General features: G+C 45.5%; 1 protein-coding gene across 2 annotated transcripts in view; it reads right to left on the bottom strand.

Annotated features, from left to right (window-relative positions):
• The window catches only part of LOC135377111 (atlastin-3-like), a 142,520-nt gene that overhangs the window by 80,053 nt on the left and 40,529 nt on the right, over positions 1-21,938 (bottom strand). For both annotated transcript variants that reach the window (XM_064609426.1, XM_064609425.1), the window contains 3 exons: positions 13,257-13,441; positions 12,873-13,191; positions 1,093-1,396 (listed from right to left, as the gene is read on the bottom strand). In XM_064609426.1, the coding sequence (XP_064465496.1) occupies positions 1,093-1,396; positions 12,873-13,191; positions 13,257-13,441 (808 nt within the window). The remainder of the gene's footprint in view (positions 1-1,092; positions 1,397-12,872; positions 13,192-13,256; positions 13,442-21,938) is intronic.

Below are 21,938 nucleotides of genomic sequence, written 5' to 3'. Positions count from 1 at the left end.
TTGTCTAGAGTTTTTAAGGAAGAATGGCTTTCACCATTCACAGGCTCCCATTTTGGTATTTGTCCTGAGGAGGAATGGTCCTCACTCTTTGTCGTAACGTCAGCTTACAGAGCTTTAATCAAATGCAGACAAATATTGAAATTACCCAGAAAGATTTAGAAAAGCTAAGGCGGCGAAGTTTCGACGTATGCAAACACTGTGCACTCAGTCAAGTTTCGCGCAGTCAAATACCGAAACTAGGTACCGTTTGCTACTTTTTGTTGTCCAGCAGAGTGAATAGTTTACGAAAACAGTCGCGAAAGGTTTTGGCTTTAGAAGGATCCGGAGAGGGACCATCGCCCTCCACTCCAGAACGTGAGTTTATACGCCCGACTGCGCGCTTTGACAACCGGCCCCCCGAGAAACCGCCCCCCCCCCCCCCCCGAACTCGAGGTCTGGGTCCGCCTCCGGTGTAGTGCCCGATTTGTTGCAGTGAGACCGTAATTGTACCTGTTTGTAAATTACTTTATGATTTTTTTTTCAACAAAGTAAGCTAAGCCAATGTTAAATAAGTGTCCACACTTCCTCCAGAAAGTCTTCTTCGCGGTCCACATGTCGCTTTAAACATTGGTCAGTTCCGCAACACAGAAGAATTTCTACGTTTCAGGAGCTGCACTAGAAACTCTTGAACACATCAAATACGAACGATTCAAAGAGTGGTAGTCGCCTATAGAAGTACGATCTACGGGAGGAACAGAACGATGTCGTCTGTTTGACTGTTCTAATATCAAGAAAACTGCTTTCACTCATGTTCCATCCGCTAGCGAGTTGAAACGAACAGAGGGGTCAGCGCAAACAGACAACATAAAGGTACCCGAGAGGGTTGTTAATCATCGCACTAGAGTTTTTTTTTTTTTTCAAATATAGAACAAATTTTCATTAATTATTTAAAACTTGCTGTCGGTCGATTACGCATGCCGCACTGAAGGTGGTGCTGCTAAAGCCAGTTCCACCTTCCTCATGTCATGTACAACGTACGCGCTCAGTGTTGAGAAATAAATGAAAAGTTGACATTGAATACAGTGGAAACATAAATGAGAATTCCTTACTTACCGTGTGTTCCTCCGTTGAATGTTAGCTCTTTGATTTGGTGCCCTGGGTGCGGCATTAAAAAACTAGAGATGTCTTTTATGCATCTTGTAATTTCGTTTCGGGTATTATTAAGGCTATCCGGCGCGGAGTGATCAGGCGTCAGCCACTGGGCGATGAAGTCTCCAGCCTTATCGAAGCCATACGGGATCTCGTCCACAAACTCCCAATCACGAACCAGAAAAAGCAGGTGTTCTAAAGCGTAGCTCTTCTCGTCTTCCTTACAGTGTTGTGCTCTCTTCAGCATGTGGGCGCAGCTAACAAAGAACTGAAAAAAAAAAGAAAGAGTAGTGTACATCTAAAAGGCCTATCTGCAGCTACTAACTTTAACGATTATTTTCCTCAAGTTAAATCAACTCGCTAAATCCAAGCTTGGCTATGTGACGTCACCCGCTGCGAAGAAACCAACACGAAACAAAGACCGGCTTGCCATGTTTTCGGTACCATTATCGTAAACACCTTTCGATGTGCAAAAGCCGATACCGGTGGCTTAAATTAGGGAGGTATAAATTGAAACCTCTGAGACCTGTAGAGCGCTGATAAAAGCCGGTATACTGACCGTGTCCTGCACAACGGGAGACCCGAAAAAGCACATCATTGTAGAGTCTTACGCAGTTTCGTCTTGTACCCCTCTCAGACGGGTGCACTTACTGCTTTAAGTGCATAACGTCATTAAATTCTTGCCAAACGGTCAGCCGTGCAGCATTTTCGATGAAACATGGGTGTGAGACAGTTTACGACATTCCCCCTCCCCCCTGCTGGAAACAGTCCAATTCAAACTAGACCAGAAATCTCATTCGGTTTAAGTGGATATCACATTCACAATTCTTATTGAATGTGACCAAAATTTCGCATTCCGAATCGACAATTTTGGACAAAAACCATATTGAAAACATCACGAACTTAGTGGGTTTCAATGAGAAATCATTGTAGATGTCGATCTGAACGAAGTGGCACCGGGCTCAGTCGCACCCACTTGAGGCCAGCCTATTTTCCCATTGGCCAAATGTACAGCAGCAAGAATTTTCCCATTATGGTCCAAGTCGGCCCAGGACGCACATTCTCCAGGGCGTCAGTCGTGACGTTGCCCACGTCTATGAGGCCGAGAACGGCAAGCCCTTTCATCACCACCACCATCCCATTAAGGTCACATTCAAATTGTCATTGCCGATGCACTTTTTGAATGTGTAGTGACCACTCTGTTGCATCAGAAAGCATGTTTTCACTGTAAAAATGTATTACGCAAAATACCGTTCCTACGTGAACATCTATTCTTAGACATATAAAAATACAGTAGATGTGAAAATATTGCTTTGTGATGAGCTTTGTATAAAGATCGCACAATGTGCCACCTACATTGAGTAATTGGCGAATACGGCATGGCGGCACGGGTAGACCTTTATAGGGTAACACCCTGTATTGCGACGCGTCCTCTTGGCGATGTCGCGGCCGACGGTCTCTTCGCCTCCTCAGTCGATTAGTTCGGAATGGTTCGGAATAAATTTTAATTCCAAATTTTCATTTAAATTTCACTTGCAATATTTTCGATACGGTTCGTGTCCTGGAATTTCATTTGTTTGAATTGGTTCGAATTAGTTCATCCTCAACATGACAGTACAGCGTTGCTCCTGATCATATATTACTACTTAATTTGAGAGTGATGATGTACAGTTGCGCACCATTACTCTCTTTTCATTAGCAACTGACTTCTCAATTATTGAAGTGGCGGTAATGCAACATGTGGGATCCCATCATATCAATTGGAAAGCACTTTCTCATTGATACACATTAGACCAGTTCCTCATTCCTTCTATTGGCGCAGTCTGTAATACACAACACGTCGGATCTCATTAAATAAATTGGAAATCAACAGTTCTCATTGACTCCCACTAAACAAATTCGTTGAATTCGTTCCTTGCTTCGTTGAAGTGGTCTACGCCACGCAACACGGCGGAGCCGTATTTCGCGAAGGCAGAACTTTTGCTTAACTTTGTGGGAACTGATGTATCCCATGTATGTGTACCAATGTATCCCCTGATCGTTCGCCATCAACCGACAAGTAGTGCAGCTCTGCCGGAAATCCGCGGACATGTACTACTTTGGCCACCGTTTCCGCATACGGCACCCCACCCAGGTCATCGCAGTGTATGATCTTCACCCGAACTACGAGCGAGTGCGGACCATCAGCCACCACCTCCAGGATCTGCTTCCCTACCTGCTACGATGACTGCCACAACGCCAAGTTAACGTCCCGGTCATGTCTGACCCTGTGCGGCCTACACACCAGGAGGCAGCCACCCTCGAACGACGACATCGTGGACGGATCACAAGATCTCCAAGAGAAGACTGACTAACCGCAGGTGAGCATATTTTTTCTCATCCTGACCATGAGCCAACCCCTAGTGCTAAAGATTTCTTCAATCTTACGCAGCTATCCGATAAATTAGTAAGATGCAAATCCCACCGCGCCACGTTACAACTTTACAAGGACGAAAATAACCCCCCCAGGAGCCTTACAATTAGACTAAAACCAACTTTCCCTCTTTGCAACACCCTTCGAGATAGGTGGAATGGTGCCCTTCGTGACGCCTCTAATGCCCTAATCGATATCCTAATCTCGCACTGTGACCAAGTCTCCGATCAAATTTCTTTTGACACCAAAATCATCCACGATTTACTGCCTTTAACCGTCAACCCTCAATCAGAATTGGCACAGTTCGTTGCAAACAAAGAAAGCGCGACTCGTAACATCAAGCTAAATAAGCTGGCCAGCGACCAGATGGATTGCAGATCCTGATTTGCTGTCTAACCGTAATGGGGAGCAGCAAATTATTAGTAACGCAGGTACGCCTTCACTAAGTCCACATAGCCAAACACATAATCGCCCAGATGCTAATTCGCCCGTTAGCGCCAACAGCGCCGTACACTCTAAATCGTTTCACACCTTTAAAGGTGTAAAATAGGTGTATTAACAACGATCACACCCCTTTCACACCCTACAACTTTGTTTTGGAAGTTCCTGAGGGTGTAACAATGGTGTACTACACCCTCAGGTGAAATATATGGTGATAGTGTGTCGCCTGGGTGTAGAAAGGGAGTACGTTTGTTTTCGTTCACATGAACAAAAGTAAATATATACAACAACAGGGAGCAGGAAGTTACATTACAAAAGTGCATGCCCTGGATTTACAACACATCTACCATCTGGTAATGTATGCAGGTTTAGAAGATCTGTTGAGATAGTGCTTAAATTTCTTAAAACACGTTGCTCCTCATTGCAAGACAGAACAAATACATGATAGTGCTCATCATACTCAACTGTAGTTAATGTTTGTATGAGAATAATTGTATCAGAGTTAATAACATATATGCCTGCAATCTCAATGAACACGGGTAAGTCTTCCTCGGAAGATTCTCTGGCAAGCCAATAGCAAATGCGTTATCATTATCAACTGCACTTTCCACATAGACTATAGATTCTGCGTGAATATCACAATCATGAATGTAACTCTGACTTGCTTCTGGGGCATGTTGAAGTAGTATCTCCTTGGAACCATTAGTAGATGTGGCATTTCTCATGAAGGGCTGCAACCACACATACATTTCATAAAATTGATGCCTTCTGGCTAATGAAAGGGTTATGTTGTTAAAATGTTGATTTTTTCTAGCAACATTTAAAATGCTGGTGTTTCCCTTCGAAACGCGTACACATATACAGATAGGAAAGGACCAAACATCTTGATGAGTCGCGGATAATGAACAACGTAATGCATTTTACAGGGGTTAGATATCTGTGGGTACAACACTGCAAAGCCTTGAAGAAATATGCAGCGAATAAATGCAGCGTTCTAAGTAATGAACATGCATATGGGGGAGGTGCCTGCTCATGCGAAGGTCTACAGTTTCACGAAAAGCTATATACAGCTGCCATGCTTCATTGCCATGCACAGCTGCCACGCCATACATGATTGTCAGTATGTCGGCTGTGCATGTTTACACACATATTTAGTCACCTTGATGTGCATACATATATGGACTTCAATGTGATTATACGCAATATGCTGGTAATTGTGAAAACACAGTTACCAGCATATTGCCACAAACCCAACAGTTTATTCGGCGTTACACCCTTTACACCCCAATTGCCATGAGGGTGTTAAAATACACCTTAAAAGGTGTGCGCCATGAACATTTTGATTTACACCCTTTAAGGTGTAAAACGATTTAGAGTGTAGCCGCAACCCACAATGTTGTTAATTTGTCATCACGCACAATTACAGACTCTGAATTCTCGCTCGTTAACCGCGGTCTGTCCTTCGGCCTTAACAGTAATACGGTAAACGAATATCAACTGCATCTCGACTTAGATAGATCTGCACGAAGAATGCGTCTGAGAGCTTTTCCATGACATGCCTGACCATGCCCCTCATCCCTTTAAGCTATGTTCTGATTTTATTTATTTATTTATTTATTTATTGTATGGACGTCAAAGGCCCGCAGAGCGGGTACAACATGACGGAGTGGAACATAACAGAACAAAGGAGGCAAATGAACATAAGAAAAAGTCAGGCACGTGATACATCCTATAAAATACACACAAAAAAAATACAATGGGCAAAAATATCTGTACAGGTCACAAGGCACGAACAGCAAAAGCGCAAAAAGTTATGAGTAAGAAGAGGATTAACTAGGGCGAGCAGAATAAATCGTGGATTGCTTGCTTAAAAGTCAAATGATCACTAATTGTAGCAATGTCACGAGGAAGATCGTTCCACCAACGTGAAGTTCGCGAAACACAAGACTCGGAAAAACGCTGAGTATTACATCGGTATTCTGTAACCTAAAACACATGATCCACACGGTGAGATATATGGCTAGGGGGCAGCAGTATAGAGGAGTAGAGGAAGCTATTGTGGAAGGTTTTGTGAAAACGTAGCAGAGCAGAAATCCTACGACGAAGGGTCAATGTGGTTAAACCGAGCTTCAATTTTATCGCAGAGACACTGATGTCGGGACGATAGTCACAGGCTGTGAACCGGGCGGCCGGTTTTGAACCTTCTCCAAAGAGTCTATGAGGTACGCCTGATGAGGGTCCCATATCGCCGCGGCATATTCAAGCTTTGGCCTCACGAATGTCGTATAGGCTAACTTTTTCACCGACACTAGGGCCAGTCTCAGAGTCCGCCGAAGGAATCCCAAGGTTCGATTAGCGGCAGCTATAGTCTGAGAGATGTGATGAGACCAAGAAAGCTTGCTGCTTAGATGAATCCTGAGGTACTTATATGAGGTAACGTGTTCAAGCAGAGACGAACCACAAGAGTATTGAAACATTGTGGGGGTGGACCGCGTGAACGACATTGATTTACATTTATCGGCGTTAATAGGCAACTGCCATGAGGAGCACCAGGAAGCGATCTTATGAAGGTCATCTTGGAGCGCAATTTGTTCTGGCGAACTTGATATATAACGATAAATGACGCAATCATCAGCAAATAGGCGAATACGAGATGTCAATCCAGATGGAAGGTCATTAATGTAAATGAGAAATAATAGGGGGCCAATAACCGGACGCTGAGGGATTCCGGAAGTTACTCGGTCTAATGAGGACAGGGAATTGTTAACCAACACGAATTGATTTCTGTTATTCAAAAAGTTCCGAATCCACGTAAGGACGAGCGGGTCGATGTTCAATCCGGAAAGTTTTGATATTAAGCGAGCATGTGGGACCCTGTCGAATGCTTTAGCAAAGTCAATAAATATTGCATCAACCTGGCATCCGCCATGCATGCTGCTCAATAAGTCATGTGTTAGACCAAGCAGTTGGGACTCGCATGAATAGCCACGCCAAAACCCATGTTGGAAAGGGTAGAAGAACTCATTTGTTTCAAGGAACGTCATTAAGTGAGACACTATTATATGCTCAAAAAATTTACAAGGTATACTTGTGAGAGAAATGGGCCTGTAGTTATGAGGTTTCACTGTTTCGCCAGACTTGAAAATCGGAATTACCTTCGAGATAAGCCAGTCGGATGGGATATCCCCCGTAGAATGTGATTGGTTAAATATAAGCGTTAAAAACTTGGCTGAGAACTGTTTAGTGTTTTTTCTTAGGATTTTGGATGTTATTCCATCGGCACCGCAGGAGGAGGAAAGTTTACTGTTATCAGTTAGTTTTAATATACCGCGGTAGGTAAAGGATAGGTCCTCCATTCGGGGGAAGTTGTAGCAAGGGGATGAAGGCATAAGAGTAAGGTCCTCACGTGTGAATTTTGACGCAAAGTATCGGTTTAGGATAGAGGAACAATCTTCGTCCGGGGCCTTCACATCAGTACTGTCAAGCAGCCTTGGCCAGCAGTCCAGGCACGCAGTCAAGCAGTCCAGGCACGTGAAGAGTTAGAAGTTTTAGCCAAACGGAATAATCGCTTCTTCTTGGCACGAAGTCGCCTAACAGTAGCACTATACCAGGGAGCTGAATCCGAGGAGGGGACAGAACAAGTGCGTATTTTACACCGGAACCTAACTACGAGAAAGCCTTGGACATCTATATAAAAGCCGTACAAAATGACATCATTGCCGCGTACAACAATACTTCTTACCGCAAAACGAAAGCAAATCTTACAAATGCTGAGCAACGCAGCCTATCTAACCCGAAAGCCGCTAAAGACTTATTCATAAAAAGAGCAGATCAAGGTGGTGCAAATTGTTGTAATGGATAAACAGTAATACATCGGTGAGGGACTCCGACAATTAGCATGCACTACATCCTACCACGCTCTTGACGCTGATCCCACCACTTAAAATGACATGGACATCACTCAAAATTTAATATTCTTAAAATCATCTAAAAAGATGTGACACTGTACGAATACCCTCTCCCGCGGAATCCGACATCCGCGGAATCCGGATCCGGAGTCCGCCCTTTATACTGATATCCCGCACGAAGGCGGCATATCCGCACCACAGGCTGCCTTTTCCAAATACTCGGAAACCCCATGTGATCCATGTGTCCTGCCCACGCTATAAAAATTGATTCTGAAAAGCAACAACTTGGAATTGAACGGAAAACAATATTTACAAATCAACGGCACGGCTATGGGAACCACAGTGGCACCTAATTACGCAAATTTATTCATTTGCGCTTTAGAAGAGAAGCTCTTGAACGAACGCGAACTAAAGACCTCTCTTTGCAAGCGCTATCTTGATGGCATATTTATGATCTGGCGCACTCAGGAAGTGACCTGCCAAAATTTATACGCGAGATCAACCTGTCCCATCACTGTATAAAGTTCACCCATACCTACTCAGCGACACAGTTAACTTCCTGGATGTGCAAGTTAAAATAACTGATGGTGTTTGCACTGGTGGTTCTTTATCGCAAGCCCACGGATTCCCAGCAGTGTATGCCATTCAACAGTTGCCACCCACGACACTCAAAATTGGCTATCCCCTACAGCCAGGCTCTGCGATACAGGAAAATCTGCTCAAGCGATGATGACCTTGGAAGGAATCTTAACCAACTAAACAAACAACCTAGACCAAGACGCTCTGAATAAGGCTCGGAAAGCCGATCGCCAAAGCTTAATCCGCAAAGGAAAACAAAAACAACTAAAAAATGATACCATAAACTTAACAGTAACATTCGCTGGTAATATCCTAAACATTAACCATACACTGAATCGCCATCGTAGCATCCTACTCCAGTCCGCACGCACTAAGGAAATTTTCCCCGACCCACGACGTCCCAACACAAGATAGCTTAGTTCGCTCTAAGGTAACCGAACCAGAGAATTCACCAACTGGCTGCCAACAACGGCAGCAACGCGTGCAGTCCATATTCCCTGACCCACTACGCGTCACGTACCACCGTGGTCGTAATTTGGACGGGTGGCTAGTAAGAGTTAAGATCGACAACCAAAAGATGAAGATGTACGATGCCACCCCTACAACGGAAAGAGGTGTCAGATCTGCAAATGCAGACATGCCAAACAGTACAAAGTACCAATTCACACTTTAAGGCTAAGGTACTTGGCAACTTGGATTGCAATTCTTCTAATATCATCTACCTCGTTCAAGGTAACACTTGCGATTCGCAATATATCAGCCAGACAAAAACTTCATTCAGGATTCGGTTCAACAACCACAGGTCTGATGCTACTAAGGAGCACAACCTCCCGGCCTCGCGTCACTTCAATCAACCTGAACACTCAATTGCTGACGTATCATTTTTTATTCTTGAGTCTGGATTTCAGTCCGACCGATCAAGGGAACAACGCGAGTCATTTCTCATTTACAAGTTCAAATTTCTGATAAATCAAGATCCAGGCATCCTCTCCACTGTTCGTAGCACAATACCATATAGAAGAATCAAAGACGCCTCCCCTGAATTGTACAGTTCACTTGGTGTTACCTATGTTTTTTTTCAGATTACAACAAAGCCAGCCTTTCCATTATACCTTGGAACGCGAACCGTCTCTACACAATACCCCAGATTATGTCAACCACAGGACAAGGACCCCGCACGTGACGTTCCCGGAAATTTTCACAACTTTGTACGACAATCACCAGGAACTGGCAAGCTCCTGCTCAACTATGACGCATTAAAGAAACCTACACAAGCCATTGCACAAATTCAGTTACCTTTTTCGTGAAGAAAGCGGAACTTCCGAAACATCGATCATCTGCATTTTTGTAACTTTTTAAATCTAAGGGCTAATTATTTACGTTAACGAATGCATTAAACTACTGACTGTTTCACTTTATTTCATGTAGCTTTCGTCTCCGGCTTATTTATTCATTATATATATATATATATATATATGTATAATGAGTATCTGTTTCTCTGCGTGCAGCCACAGAAGCCATCTTAATCTGTAAGTTTGAATTTCAAACACGTCTAGTGTCATTTATTTGTTACTTTAATGGCTTGTTTCCCTCTTTATAATTCACTGGATTGCACTGTGGCATTGAGGAATGATCAATCACCCTCCCAGGTGTATATCGCTCGCTGAGCGACCCCTGGTTTGCCAATCCCGAACGATGGGCAGCTACCTAGGGCTGACGAGCCGCAAACACGGCGAAACACGTGTCCTATGGTACTGTCGCATCGTTCCATGAGTTTCTCTGCGTGCAGCCATAGAAGCAATCTTAATATGTTTTTTGAATTTCAAACATGTCTAGTGTCATCTACTTGTTTCTTTAATGGCTTTTGTTCTGCATTATATATATATATATATATATATATATATATATATATATATATAGATACACATATAAAAATGAGCAAACGCTCCATGGCTGCACGTGAGGCATATGTTTACAATTCAAGCGTGCCACAATCCCAGCTGTGGACGGCCGTTTCGAGCTTCTTGGCTCTCATCGGCACAGCGTAGGGATGTGACACGCTCTTGGATCGGCACAAACACTGTGTCTCAGCAAGACATCAATGTACCAGGGTGTTAGCAACACCTCTGGAGGCCGCAGTGCAAAACCAGTAAGTACAGATACACATAAATCTCTGTACTTACTGGTTTTGCACTGCGGCCTCCAGAGGTGTTGCTAACACCCTGGTACATTGATGTCTTGCTGAGACACAGTGTTTGTGCCGATCCAAGAGCGTGTCACGTCCCTACGCTGTGCCGATGAGAGCCAAGAAGCTCGAAACGGCCGTCCACAGCTGGGATTGTGGCACGCTTGAATTGTAAACATATATATATATATATATAAACTCATACTGAAACACGCAGCTAATACAGTCACGCTTATCACGATGAAAACTGCCACACGCGCTCATTGCCTAATGCGGACTGGCATTCATCTGGACCGCTACTGAGCCATAAAGAGCCTAACCATTATCATCACCATCACTCGTCCGGAGGCCTTTGTTGAGCTGACAACCGATTTTGTTTTTACGTTTCTTGAACATTTGAGGGCTCTGCGATCGGTACACGCTCCAGACGCCAGAGCAGATGCCAAATGGTACTAGCTGTTTTGTATTTGTCCATTTGCATAGAAACAAGTTACGATGCTGGAAACACTTGAGACCGGCTCTCTTCAACTCGCGCCGCAGCTTTGGAATATTCAACTATGCCCTGAAGGGATAATACGTGTAGATAAAAAGTAAATGACAATCCCGCGAGATATGTTACGATTAGAGGTAAGACATGACGATACACCGATTCCAAGACTTTCGTGCAGTTCCCTGCACTTCCTCAGGTAAAAAAATACATGGTACAACTAGACTGTATACTCATGAAAAAACAGGGGAGAGAAAAGAAGAAAAACAGAGGGAGAAAGCGGGGAAGGGTTATACAAAACCTCAAATGGCAGTCCACTTAAAATGGGCACGAAATTTGGGAAAGCAGTTAAACCTGCTCTAGTCAACGCCCAAAGGGGTAAATCAATAAGTTACCAAAAGAGAAACTAGACAAGAAACGAGAACACACACACATCACTTTTTAAAAGATTGACTTGGTGTTGGCAATGCAAAACCTGGCACATGCACAATGAATTACAGGGCCGGCAGAGGGTGAAGGGGTCGTGTTGCCGCAGAGAACGGCGCAGAAAGTTCATACAAACGTAAGTATGACGAGAGGAAACACAATGCGGAAGGGAGTCGGTGGTCACAAGAGGGAGTCATAGCGTATGTAACTCGGTCTTATGACCACAGACCCCCTTTCGCATTGTGATGTTTCTCGTATATTGTCTCTTTTTGTAACTTCTTGCATTGTCCCTTTGGATGTTCCATGTGGCTTTGCCAGGTTAAACTCCTTCTACAACTTTTGTGTCCATTTTAAGCCGTCTGCCATCTGAGGTTTTTGCACAACCCTTGGCCACTTTCTCCAGCTCTGTTTCTTCCCTTCCCTCCGTTCCTTCATGAGTAGTCCATTGAAGAAGTAGAGGGTTGGGTCAAGACCCAGTTGGAAAAAGTAACAACAATAATATAAAACACTGAAGCTTTCCTTTAATGGATACAAGCAGTTTCGTCGGGTACAATAAGTGTCACATACATTTGTACCTGAGGAAATGCAATCTACCGCATGAAAGCTTGTATTCATAAAGGAAATATTCAGTGTTTATATTTTTGTTGTTCCTTATGAGCCGATCATTTATAAAGTGTCGCTGTAGCATATATTTTGTTCCCTGAAGAAATGGCGGACTGTTCTGCACAAAAGCCTCGTAGTTAAGCTATCCGTGCTTCTACCCGGTTAATCGTTATTCTTTTTACCTCAAGGTATAATCAAAAGTATAGCAAAATAATTACGCATTAAGCAATTAGCTAGAGACAATAAAACATAATGCGGCAGAGTACGGCACAAAACTTGTCTCTGTTTCGGCACAGAACTCTTCGTGCAGTTTTAAAACATTTCAGTTCGGACTCTTCAGTGACAACACTGCCTGCAGTGAGGCGCGACGATGTATTCTAGTTCGTCCTCCCCAGCTCTTACCACACATTTAGCAACGTGGAGAGCAGTGTTCTGGAAAACCTGTTCACTTAAGCCTTTCGAATATTTCAAAGGTTTGCTGCATTTTAGTTTGGACAAGCCTGATGAAATGTCGGCACATCGACACATAACAAACCTTGGAACTCTGTGTTCCACACTCACTCACTCACGCACTCACTCACGAACGAACGAACGCACGCACGCATGCACGATGTCTTCCGCTATTTCATTATGTTTCAAAACATATATGTATCAAAGTAAACATGTTGCGCAGTCTAGATGGATTCCTTAAAAGGAACCTACCTGTAGGTTCTCTAGGACACTTCGGTTCAGGCTTCTCACGACGTTGTAGATCATTGTTGAGCTCAAAAGCAAGGCCAGGGAAAACAGGGTAGAGTTCGATGCAAGACTGGACATGTTATCATCAGTTCCCTCGGTGTCCATGAGGACTAGTGCAACTGTCCCCCATCTGGGCGTGTCTATTTTGAAAATTTTTCCCCACAGCAGTATTCCAGAGGTGACCTTGTTGCGTCCGTATTTCCAAGGAAACCCCTTCAGTGGGTTAAGAGCTTTACCCATCCAGCCCTTAGAAGCCCGATTTCCCTCGAGGTGTTCCAGGTATCTGCGTCGAAAACATAGTGCAGTCTGACACGACTATCCCTTGTAGAAAAGACATAAATAACCCACCTAATGAAATAGTCGAACAGGAAAGACTTGCCAGAGCGGAATACACCGGCAATCGATACAACAACCACAGGCAGGTCTTCAACCCCTTTCCACATACTGTGGTCCAGCACATTGCGATGCAATTCATATACGCTACCTTCAGATTCTGACTGCACGATAACTGGTACTGGCTCCGTTGACAGCAACTACATAAAAATAAAAGAATTCCCCAATAAATTCACGTGTTCACTCAGCACAAATCAGTATCGCTGACACTTAAGGCTAGCTCACACATACGGCAACGGGGTATGGCAATCCTGGACAGCACGGCAAATCGCGCCGTTTCCTCGCCGTTGAGACGCCGTGATGACCTCCGAGGCACGGCAAAAGGAAGTTCAGACATGTTCAACTTATGGTGGTGGAGGTGGTGATGGTGAAAGGGCTTGCCGTTGTCGGCCTCACGTATGTGGGCAACGTCACGACTGACGCCCTGGGGAAATGTGCGTCCTGGGCCGTCTTCTAGGGGAACTGTGTCGACATATGTCTGAAGTGGCCTTGCGTGGCGTCGCCCACTCGCCTCGACCAATGGGCGCTGCGCATGAAAACTGCCGGCGCGTGCCGTGGTTAGCCGTGGGAGAGAAGAATGGGAAAAAGCGATAATGAAAGGACCCGTGTTGTTCGGCAGAGCGGCCGACCACGGCGGGCAAAGAGACGTGAAGAACGGCGACAGCCGTGTCGCAGCTTGTGCAGCTTGTCGCAGTGCCGTTGCCGTTCGCCGTCCCTGCCGTTGACGTATGTGTGTACTAGCCTTTAGTGTGTTACACGGCCATTTCGGACTGCAAAACAACATTTAATTTACCTTCGCTGAAAGAAACGGGGTCCAAAAATGTGAAGCCGTGAATGATGATTATGCACATCCATGAATTTCGGAATATATCCATGAGTGGATGACGTCATCATGTCCTATATTTTCTGCCCCCCAGCAACAGCGTTTCGGATTTGCACGACTGCAGCAGCTCTGCTGATGACACGGGGTGTTTGACATTTAAGAAACAAATCGCCAGACGAGTGGAACATTGCGCTCATTGTGACGAGATATGTATGAATGTACATTTATGTAGAATATTATGCTAGAGACGCATATTACATTGGCATAAATCCAGCAAAATTCACTATATTTAGTCAGTAGGGCATTGATTTTAATAATAAAGGCGCTCATCTTTCGCCCAGCACTAACATGGCTCTTGTCCTATTACGTCTTGTTCTCTAAACTCTAACAATAGGGAGTTTTTGTCACCACTATTTCCTCTGTCCGACGCAACCGAGCGCCGCAACCGATGCGCTGTACGAATGGTGAGTGAGTCGTAAGAAACGCGATTTCGTATGAACAACCCACTCGCTGTGAGTCGTTTCATTGTATTCGACGAGCACAAGCGCGACGCGACATTCGCGACGTTCATTTCATTCACGACGCGAGGCAAGATAGCGGTGGATAAATTCCATGATAGGCAAGCCTGAGCGATGGGCAAGAACACGTAAACAAACACAAACACGAAGGCTTTGAGTTTGAGCCTTCGTGTTTGTGTTTGTTTACGTGTTCTTGCCCATCGCTCAGGCTTGTGTATCATGGAATTTATCCACCAGCTAGCCTGCATTTACTCCATTCTGGCAAGATAGCGGCTGCTTGGAGTGAAGGAGTTGCGGTGAGACTGCCACATAATTATCGCTTGCGACGGTATATACCCAAGCAGCACGCTAATATCGGTCCAGTATTGGACCGATATGGGCTGCCAATATTGGCAGTCCCATATTGGCCAATATGGGGAGAGCAACCAGGTTCCATATTGGACCGATATGGGCTGCTCATATTGACAAGCCCAATTTGCGCCAATATTTCTGTAATGACGCCAAGGGGAGTGCGTGTAATAATAAAGCATTATCCGGTTTAATTTCTACCACTGATATTATTTCCGTCTTCTTTTTGCTTTTTCATTTCTCCAAATCTCATTGACCCACGCTGCATAGAATTACAAAAGTCAACACTGCATCGCCGGAAAAAACGAAGAACGGGTGCTGCGCCCGTATTGCTGAAGCACAGAGGCAGTCGTATTGCCGACTGTAGAATGGTACAAGCTAAGGCTTACCCACATCGCATTTAAAAAAGTGTACTGCCCTCGGCCTAAAAACAAAGACCAGGATCAACTACTGCTAGGCAGTCCCACGGAACTACCAGTTCCAAACATACCATTGGAGCCTTCATTCGGATCGCAACAGTCTATGAACCAAAAATTTTCAACCCGCTCCTAGAGTATAAATGAGCGAAACACTTTCCTGACGGTGACGAACATATGCGAGAGCAACTCACACTGCTTGCAGAAACGTGAAAGCATTTAACTTTGCAGAAGAGCCATGCCTTTCTGTCAAACATTGTGTTTTTTTACTGACCTGCCGCAATTCCTTATCATTAGAGGAACCAGCGACATTTTAGTGCGTATGAAACTTCCGATCCGACTGCCGCGCATGCGCATTAGTTCTAGGACGCGTGAATTAGCTCAAACGACCACGCTCGCTCTCAGTCGGGTCGACTGAGAGGTAGTGATGAGTGATAGTCATCCAAACATTATCGATAGTACTATCGATGGTTCCGACGGCTGCTCATTTGACTATCGATAGTTTCGCCCAGAACTATCGATGTATTGAGCCATCGATGGTCAAGCGGACACAGTCCAACCCGCTTGCTGCAAAAATGTAAAAGTAACTGCTCCCACTTGGGCTATCAGTTTAATGGAATATATCTACTTACGGTTGCACCGTAGCTGATATTTTTGAAATAATTTCGGACCGCTAGCATGTCTATAAAAATATTACATGAAACTGGGAAAAGCAGTCGGGAACCTCTGTTCTGCTTAAACTAACAAAGCAGGAAAGGATATTTTGTGGATTGTTGTGCGCTATGCGTATGGTTAACATTAATCAGAGCAGTCGCATGCACTGTCAAACTATCAGTAGTTTAAGTTACTGTCACGGTAATATGTGTCTGTGACACCAGTAATTCCTCCTCAGAAATGCCCACTTAAAGAAGTGAAAAACTATCGGTAGTCTCGCATGTTTCGATAGTATCGTCCATCACTACCGAGTAGCATTGGCATACGCGAAGCAAGATGGCGGCTGCTTCCAGAATGTAGAAAGCTGAGTTATCGAGTTCTAGTGAATGTTAGTATGGGATTGCCACGCATGTTGACTGTTTCGAACAATGTGTATCATCTGCAGGAAGTTTGTGGATGTAACGACGTACTGAATTGGGCATTTCACACGCTTCAACGTCCAATCTTGCCGTGCTGCTTGCGTATTTGTGTAGCACGGCTATGCACCATTTTCTGTATTTTCAGTCAATATGGGTTGTACACGGGCAATATGGGGCCCATATTGCGAGGACTTTCCCAATATTGGCTCAAACTGAGCAATATGGGGCCCGTCTTGCCAAGATTTTCCCAGTAGTGGCTCAAACTCAGCCAAGTTTCAACCAATATAGGGGTCATTTTGGTGGAACGGGCCCCATACTAGACCCCTATCGCCAATGACCAGCCAATATGGGACCAGTATTGTGTGCAACTTGGGTATAGGGTGTCCCAGCAAACGTCCCCTTTAGTTTTCTGAAAACCTAAGTGTCCTGACCCGCTTTTCCATGCTGAACAACGTCTTCACAATCACTCTGCGGAATTAGTAGGGGATCCGAGGCACACATCTTTATGTCTTCGTAGTTCCAGTTCCATTAAAATGACCTCACGTCCCTCATTTTGTACCTTTTGCCCAGGTGTAGCGAGGTCGTAAGTAAGTACATGTATTTACATGGCGTTAGGTGTGAGGAGGGTGGGGAAAAAGCTGTAGAGAATAGCTTGACAAAGTCCATTCTCCCGCACAGACGCCCGGTATTAGACGTCTGGGTAACAGGGATATCTACCACTTAACTGGAAGAAAGCATTAGTTGTTCCCATCCTGTAAATCACGCAAACCCCTAAATGCCCTATCATCATTTTGCCGTGTGAGCTTGACAAGGTGTACGGGAAAACTGATGGAAAGAGCGGTTTTAACTCGTCTCGGCTGGTGGCTCAAAGAATTAGGTGCGTTTCCCCGGGAAATGGCTAGGTTTCGCAGCCACCGAGCTTGGCTAACGCTATTTTCGACCTATCCTTTACAGTGCAATGTGCTCGTGCGTACCCATGAATCGTCGTGTAGATTAAGCACACTTATGATACCTTCTGGCACATTTGTGTGCTACATGACTTGAACATTTTCGGTGCACTTGGTCGACTCTTCAGCTGACTCTGCGGCCTCCATAGGAACTGAACTGTCGCTGTCCCTACGTCCCACGGCCAAAATCAACGGCCAAACTCGGAATACTTCCTTGTGGATCCTCTTTGATGAACATTATGCGTAGGCATAATGTTCATCAAAGAGGATCCACAAGGAAGTATTCCGAGTCCGACACTCTTTAATGTGCTGATGTTGGGTCTAAAACCGATAATTACTCGAAAAGTGGTGTTCTATGTGTATACAGATGATGTTGTCCTTTGGACACTAGGAAAGTATTGACTTGCCATTCAGCGTCGCTTTCAGCAGGCTCTCAACGATCTGTAAAGCGAATGGCAAACCTGTAGACATCGCATGCTTTTCTCAACGGTTGTAATTTGGGTGGTTCTGGTACGTAATAGCTCTGCTGTATATTAGTCATTTTTCCAGCAACTTCCCAGATCGCTGCGCCTTGCAGACTGCAAACGCGTCTACCGTGAGGCGGCTAGTGCGCCATCTGTTTAAAAAGGGAAGCAAGGGGAGCCATGTTGCGAGCCGAGGGGTTGGTAGCTGGCCGGTCCCCACAACGGTAGGCAAAGAACACAAGGCAGAGCCCGGCTGTCGATAGAGACAACATGTATTTACATAATGTACAAACAGAGAAAACAAGTAGGCTACAGATGCACGCTTAAATAGCCGATGCGCCTTAGGAAAGGGGTTGGTCGCCGTGAGGGATTCTAGGAAGCTGTCTTCGTTTTCCCTTTTCTTCAGAGAGTGGAAGAAATCCGCTGGTGGGAAGGAAAATGTCCGCCCGAGTGGCTTTTGCGAAAAGCGACCGTTCTGTAGCTTGGATGACCACTTTTGCGATGTGGAGTCACAACAACTCCTCGAGCCCCGGGTTGACCTCGGACGAAGAGCAGCCCAACGATCGGTGGCTCGACGAAGTTGGTTTTCCGTGCCAGATGATGAAGGGCAGGTTCTCGACTGACGCAGAAGAATCCCAATATCTCCACAGCCGAAGTGTACCAAGATGAAGGCTCCAGATAGGGTAGATCATCTCCCTTCTTCGGGCATTGGTCGATCTAAAAAGACCCATCAGGAATCGATGATGCAGCTCCTCTTCCCAAGGGGTTGACGGCCAGCACCACCACTCCTCTTGCGTAGGTGCTGGACCGCTTGAAGCAATAACAGTTACGAAAGGGAAAACAACAAACAGAACAAAATCAACAGATCCGTCGCACAACTTAGAGTCATTCGCCCATGTCACCAGTCAGCCAGGATTCTGTACAATTAAAGAGAGACCCTAGCCAAATATTTTGGTTCCCCCGAGCTTTTGCCGAGGGACTAAATCCAGCGCGATCCATTAAGACATGGTACAATAAGCAAATACGCATTTTCTCCACCCCTTTTTGCACTAACAGTACAACACAAAACACATTCTTTCTTTTTTTGTTGTTTGAGAGTTAAATAGAACGAACAGCCGTCGATAGATTGCCCAAGTGTGCTCTGACAGGTTAAATATCTTGAAGAGCAGATTGTCAATGTTCCTTTCAAAAAAAAACTCTTAGCGCCTACTGAGACGGTCTGCGTTGGCATGCTATTTGCCCCTTTTATGACGTACAACGAAATGGTGCTGTTGAAGCTCCAGCAACGTACGGCCTTTCTTGCCAGACTTTCTGGTTCAACTATGTGATGCAATGGTCGGTTACTAGGATAAACTTTGCACAATAGAGATTACAGGCGAGTTCCTGTGTGGCCCACACTAAACAAATGCATTCCTGTTTCAAAGCGCTGTGCGCTTCTTCCCTCAGCGAAATTTTTCGACTGGCGTACAAAATACGGTGCTGCTGTTTGTTCTCGTCTTCCTAGCACAAAACGGCCCCCATCTCTCTGTTGCTCGTGTCGCATTGAACAATGCACGGCTGAGCATAGAAGGGAGCTCGAAGGACAGAAAGTTCCGATAACGCATTTTTCTAAGGTACAGAATGCGTTCTCCATTTCTGCGTTCCCCTTTATCATTGTAGGTGCTGTCTTTGGGAACGCGTCGGTCAGCAGACTAGGTAATTCCGAGTACTGCCCATACGTAGCTTCTATAATAACCCGTCAGACTCAGGAACACTCTATGTTCTGTTTTGTCCAGTGGTCTAGGGAAATCTGCAATGACTGACACTTTAAATTCGGCTGGTCTGCGGTAGCCTTGCCCTACTCTTTGACCGATATATAGGACCTCGGCCTGCCCAAGATGACACCTTGTTGCTTAAGGTCAAACCCGCGCGCTTTAGCCTTGTAGAAATGTCGCGGTGGTGTTTCACATGCCCGGACTAGGAGCTGGAAAAAATGGCCGCATCATCAAGATAGGTAGTGCGTATTTCTGCGCCGCTCATAGTACCTGGACCATCAAACCTGAGAAGCAGAAGGGCGCATTTTTAAGAGAAGCTTAACATTAATGGCCGAAAAGTCCCCATCGGTGTCGTAAAAGCCGCGTATGTTTTTGCCCTGTCCGACATTGGCACTGGCGAGTAACCCCTAACAAGGTCCAATGTGGAAATAAATTATGCTTTGCAGACCCTTTCCACGCGTTTTTCCAGAGTCGGAATAGGATATGCCTGGGTTGTCGTAGCGGCGTTGAGTTTACGGTAGTCGATGCACGGGCGTGGCTCATTGCCCAGAGCCTCGACGTTAATCATGGAACTCGCATAGTCGTTCTCAGCTTCTTCAATTGCATTCAAATCCAGCATACGTTGAATTTCTCTTTTCATTATTGCATCTTGTGGCGGGGATATTCGATAGGACCAGGAACGTACACGAACGTCGGTTGTAAGCTCAATATGGTGACAGATTAGGTGCGTCTTTCCCGGGTTGTCAGAGAGCAGGTCTTCGAACTCATTTATCAGTTCCCGTGTAGTCGTCTACTTGACAGTCGTTCAGACCTCTCTCACCCTGTACAGTTTTCACGATTTATTTTCGTTTAGGTACTAAAGAAGAGATTTCACCCCGTTCAATAATTTCGGTCGGTTGTTCCTCCGTCATATTCAAGGCAACGTTTACGACATGTGTAGATTCAATAAATGTTTCATTATGTTTGTGTGGTACGTTCGGACGTCTTTCTTTCTGCCCCGAAATTCTACCATAGAAGTGGTTTCAGACAGTTCGCGCAGGACCTTGAAGGGACCATCCCAGAGCACCTGCAATTTATTAGCCCGCGTGGGTCGGATGACCAGTACCGCATCTCCCTCTTTATACGTTTTATACGTTCTCGGGCGGGCGTTACGATTGTAGGAAGTGTCAGCACGCTCCTGAGATCCTCGCATATTCGCGTCCGCGATCACCCTTGTATCTTGCATTCTCTGCAGAAGGTTCAAGACGTACACCAGAACAGTCCGGTCGCCACTCATGCCGTCTCAGTGTTCCCTTACTAATCTCATGGGTGAACGTAGCTCACGCCCGTATACAACTTCCGCGGGGCTGAAACCTGTCGTCTCACGCGAAACTGAACGCAATGTAAACATGGGCCCATGTAGACTCCACTCCAAGTTCGTTTTCAACGCGTGAGTAAGTGCTCGAAGGACCCACTTCAACACTGAGTGCCACTTGTCAATGCGGTTCCTTTTGAGCGTGGTGTAACGAACTGTGGATAGCTTCTATTCCGCATTTCTCCAATAAGGTGGCTGTCAGTGCGCTCGTAAATACTGGCCAGTTATCGCAGTGAATTCCGATTGGAAAACCCTATACGCACAAAAACCGATAAGAGACCATCAACGATCTCAGAACAAAACCCCTCCTTCAGTGGTACTGCCTCGGGGAATTTAGTTGCCGGGCTTATCATCGTTACGATGTACCTGATACCAGTCGAGATGCAGGAAGAGGCCCGACAACATGCACAACTAACTGGCCGTAAAAACCCGTACGGACCTTTCTTCCCTCCGGGCTGTTGACCCACAATTCGCATGAACCTTTAAACACGTCACACCTAACCCTTTAAATACCATGCCAATGATGAGGACGGTGCCCAGAAGAAGAACAGTCTCTGTTCGAAATATCGGCGGCTTCTGTCCTGAGGCAACTCACTTCCTAACTGGCGGAAAGGTTGGGAGATGATATGTACAGGTTGGGACAAAAGCTTACGGAACACGCGAGCGGCGTACTTTTTCTTCGGTGCGACACACCCTAGCGGCCGCCGGAAGCGGATGAGTTCACTGGTTCGGAGTGGTGGAAGGGAGCGCTGTTGGCGACACACAGCGGTAGCTTTCTCCCAGGCACGACCAAGCGACATCGTAACTGCCACTGTGTGTCACTAACAGCGCACCCTTCCACCCCACCGAAGCAGTAAACATACCCGCTTCCGGCAGCCGCTAGGGTGCCGCTCGCGTGTTCCGTAAACTCTTGTCGCAACCTGTACCACTCCAGGCGACA

Source organism: Ornithodoros turicata, chromosome 1, assembly GCF_037126465.1.
Source record: "Ornithodoros turicata isolate Travis chromosome 1, ASM3712646v1, whole genome shotgun sequence".
In the NCBI taxonomy this organism is placed as follows: domain Eukaryota; kingdom Metazoa; phylum Arthropoda; class Arachnida; order Ixodida; family Argasidae; genus Ornithodoros; species Ornithodoros turicata.
The sequence above is the reverse complement of the archived record's forward strand: the minus strand, read 5'-3'. Positions and strand labels throughout refer to the sequence as shown.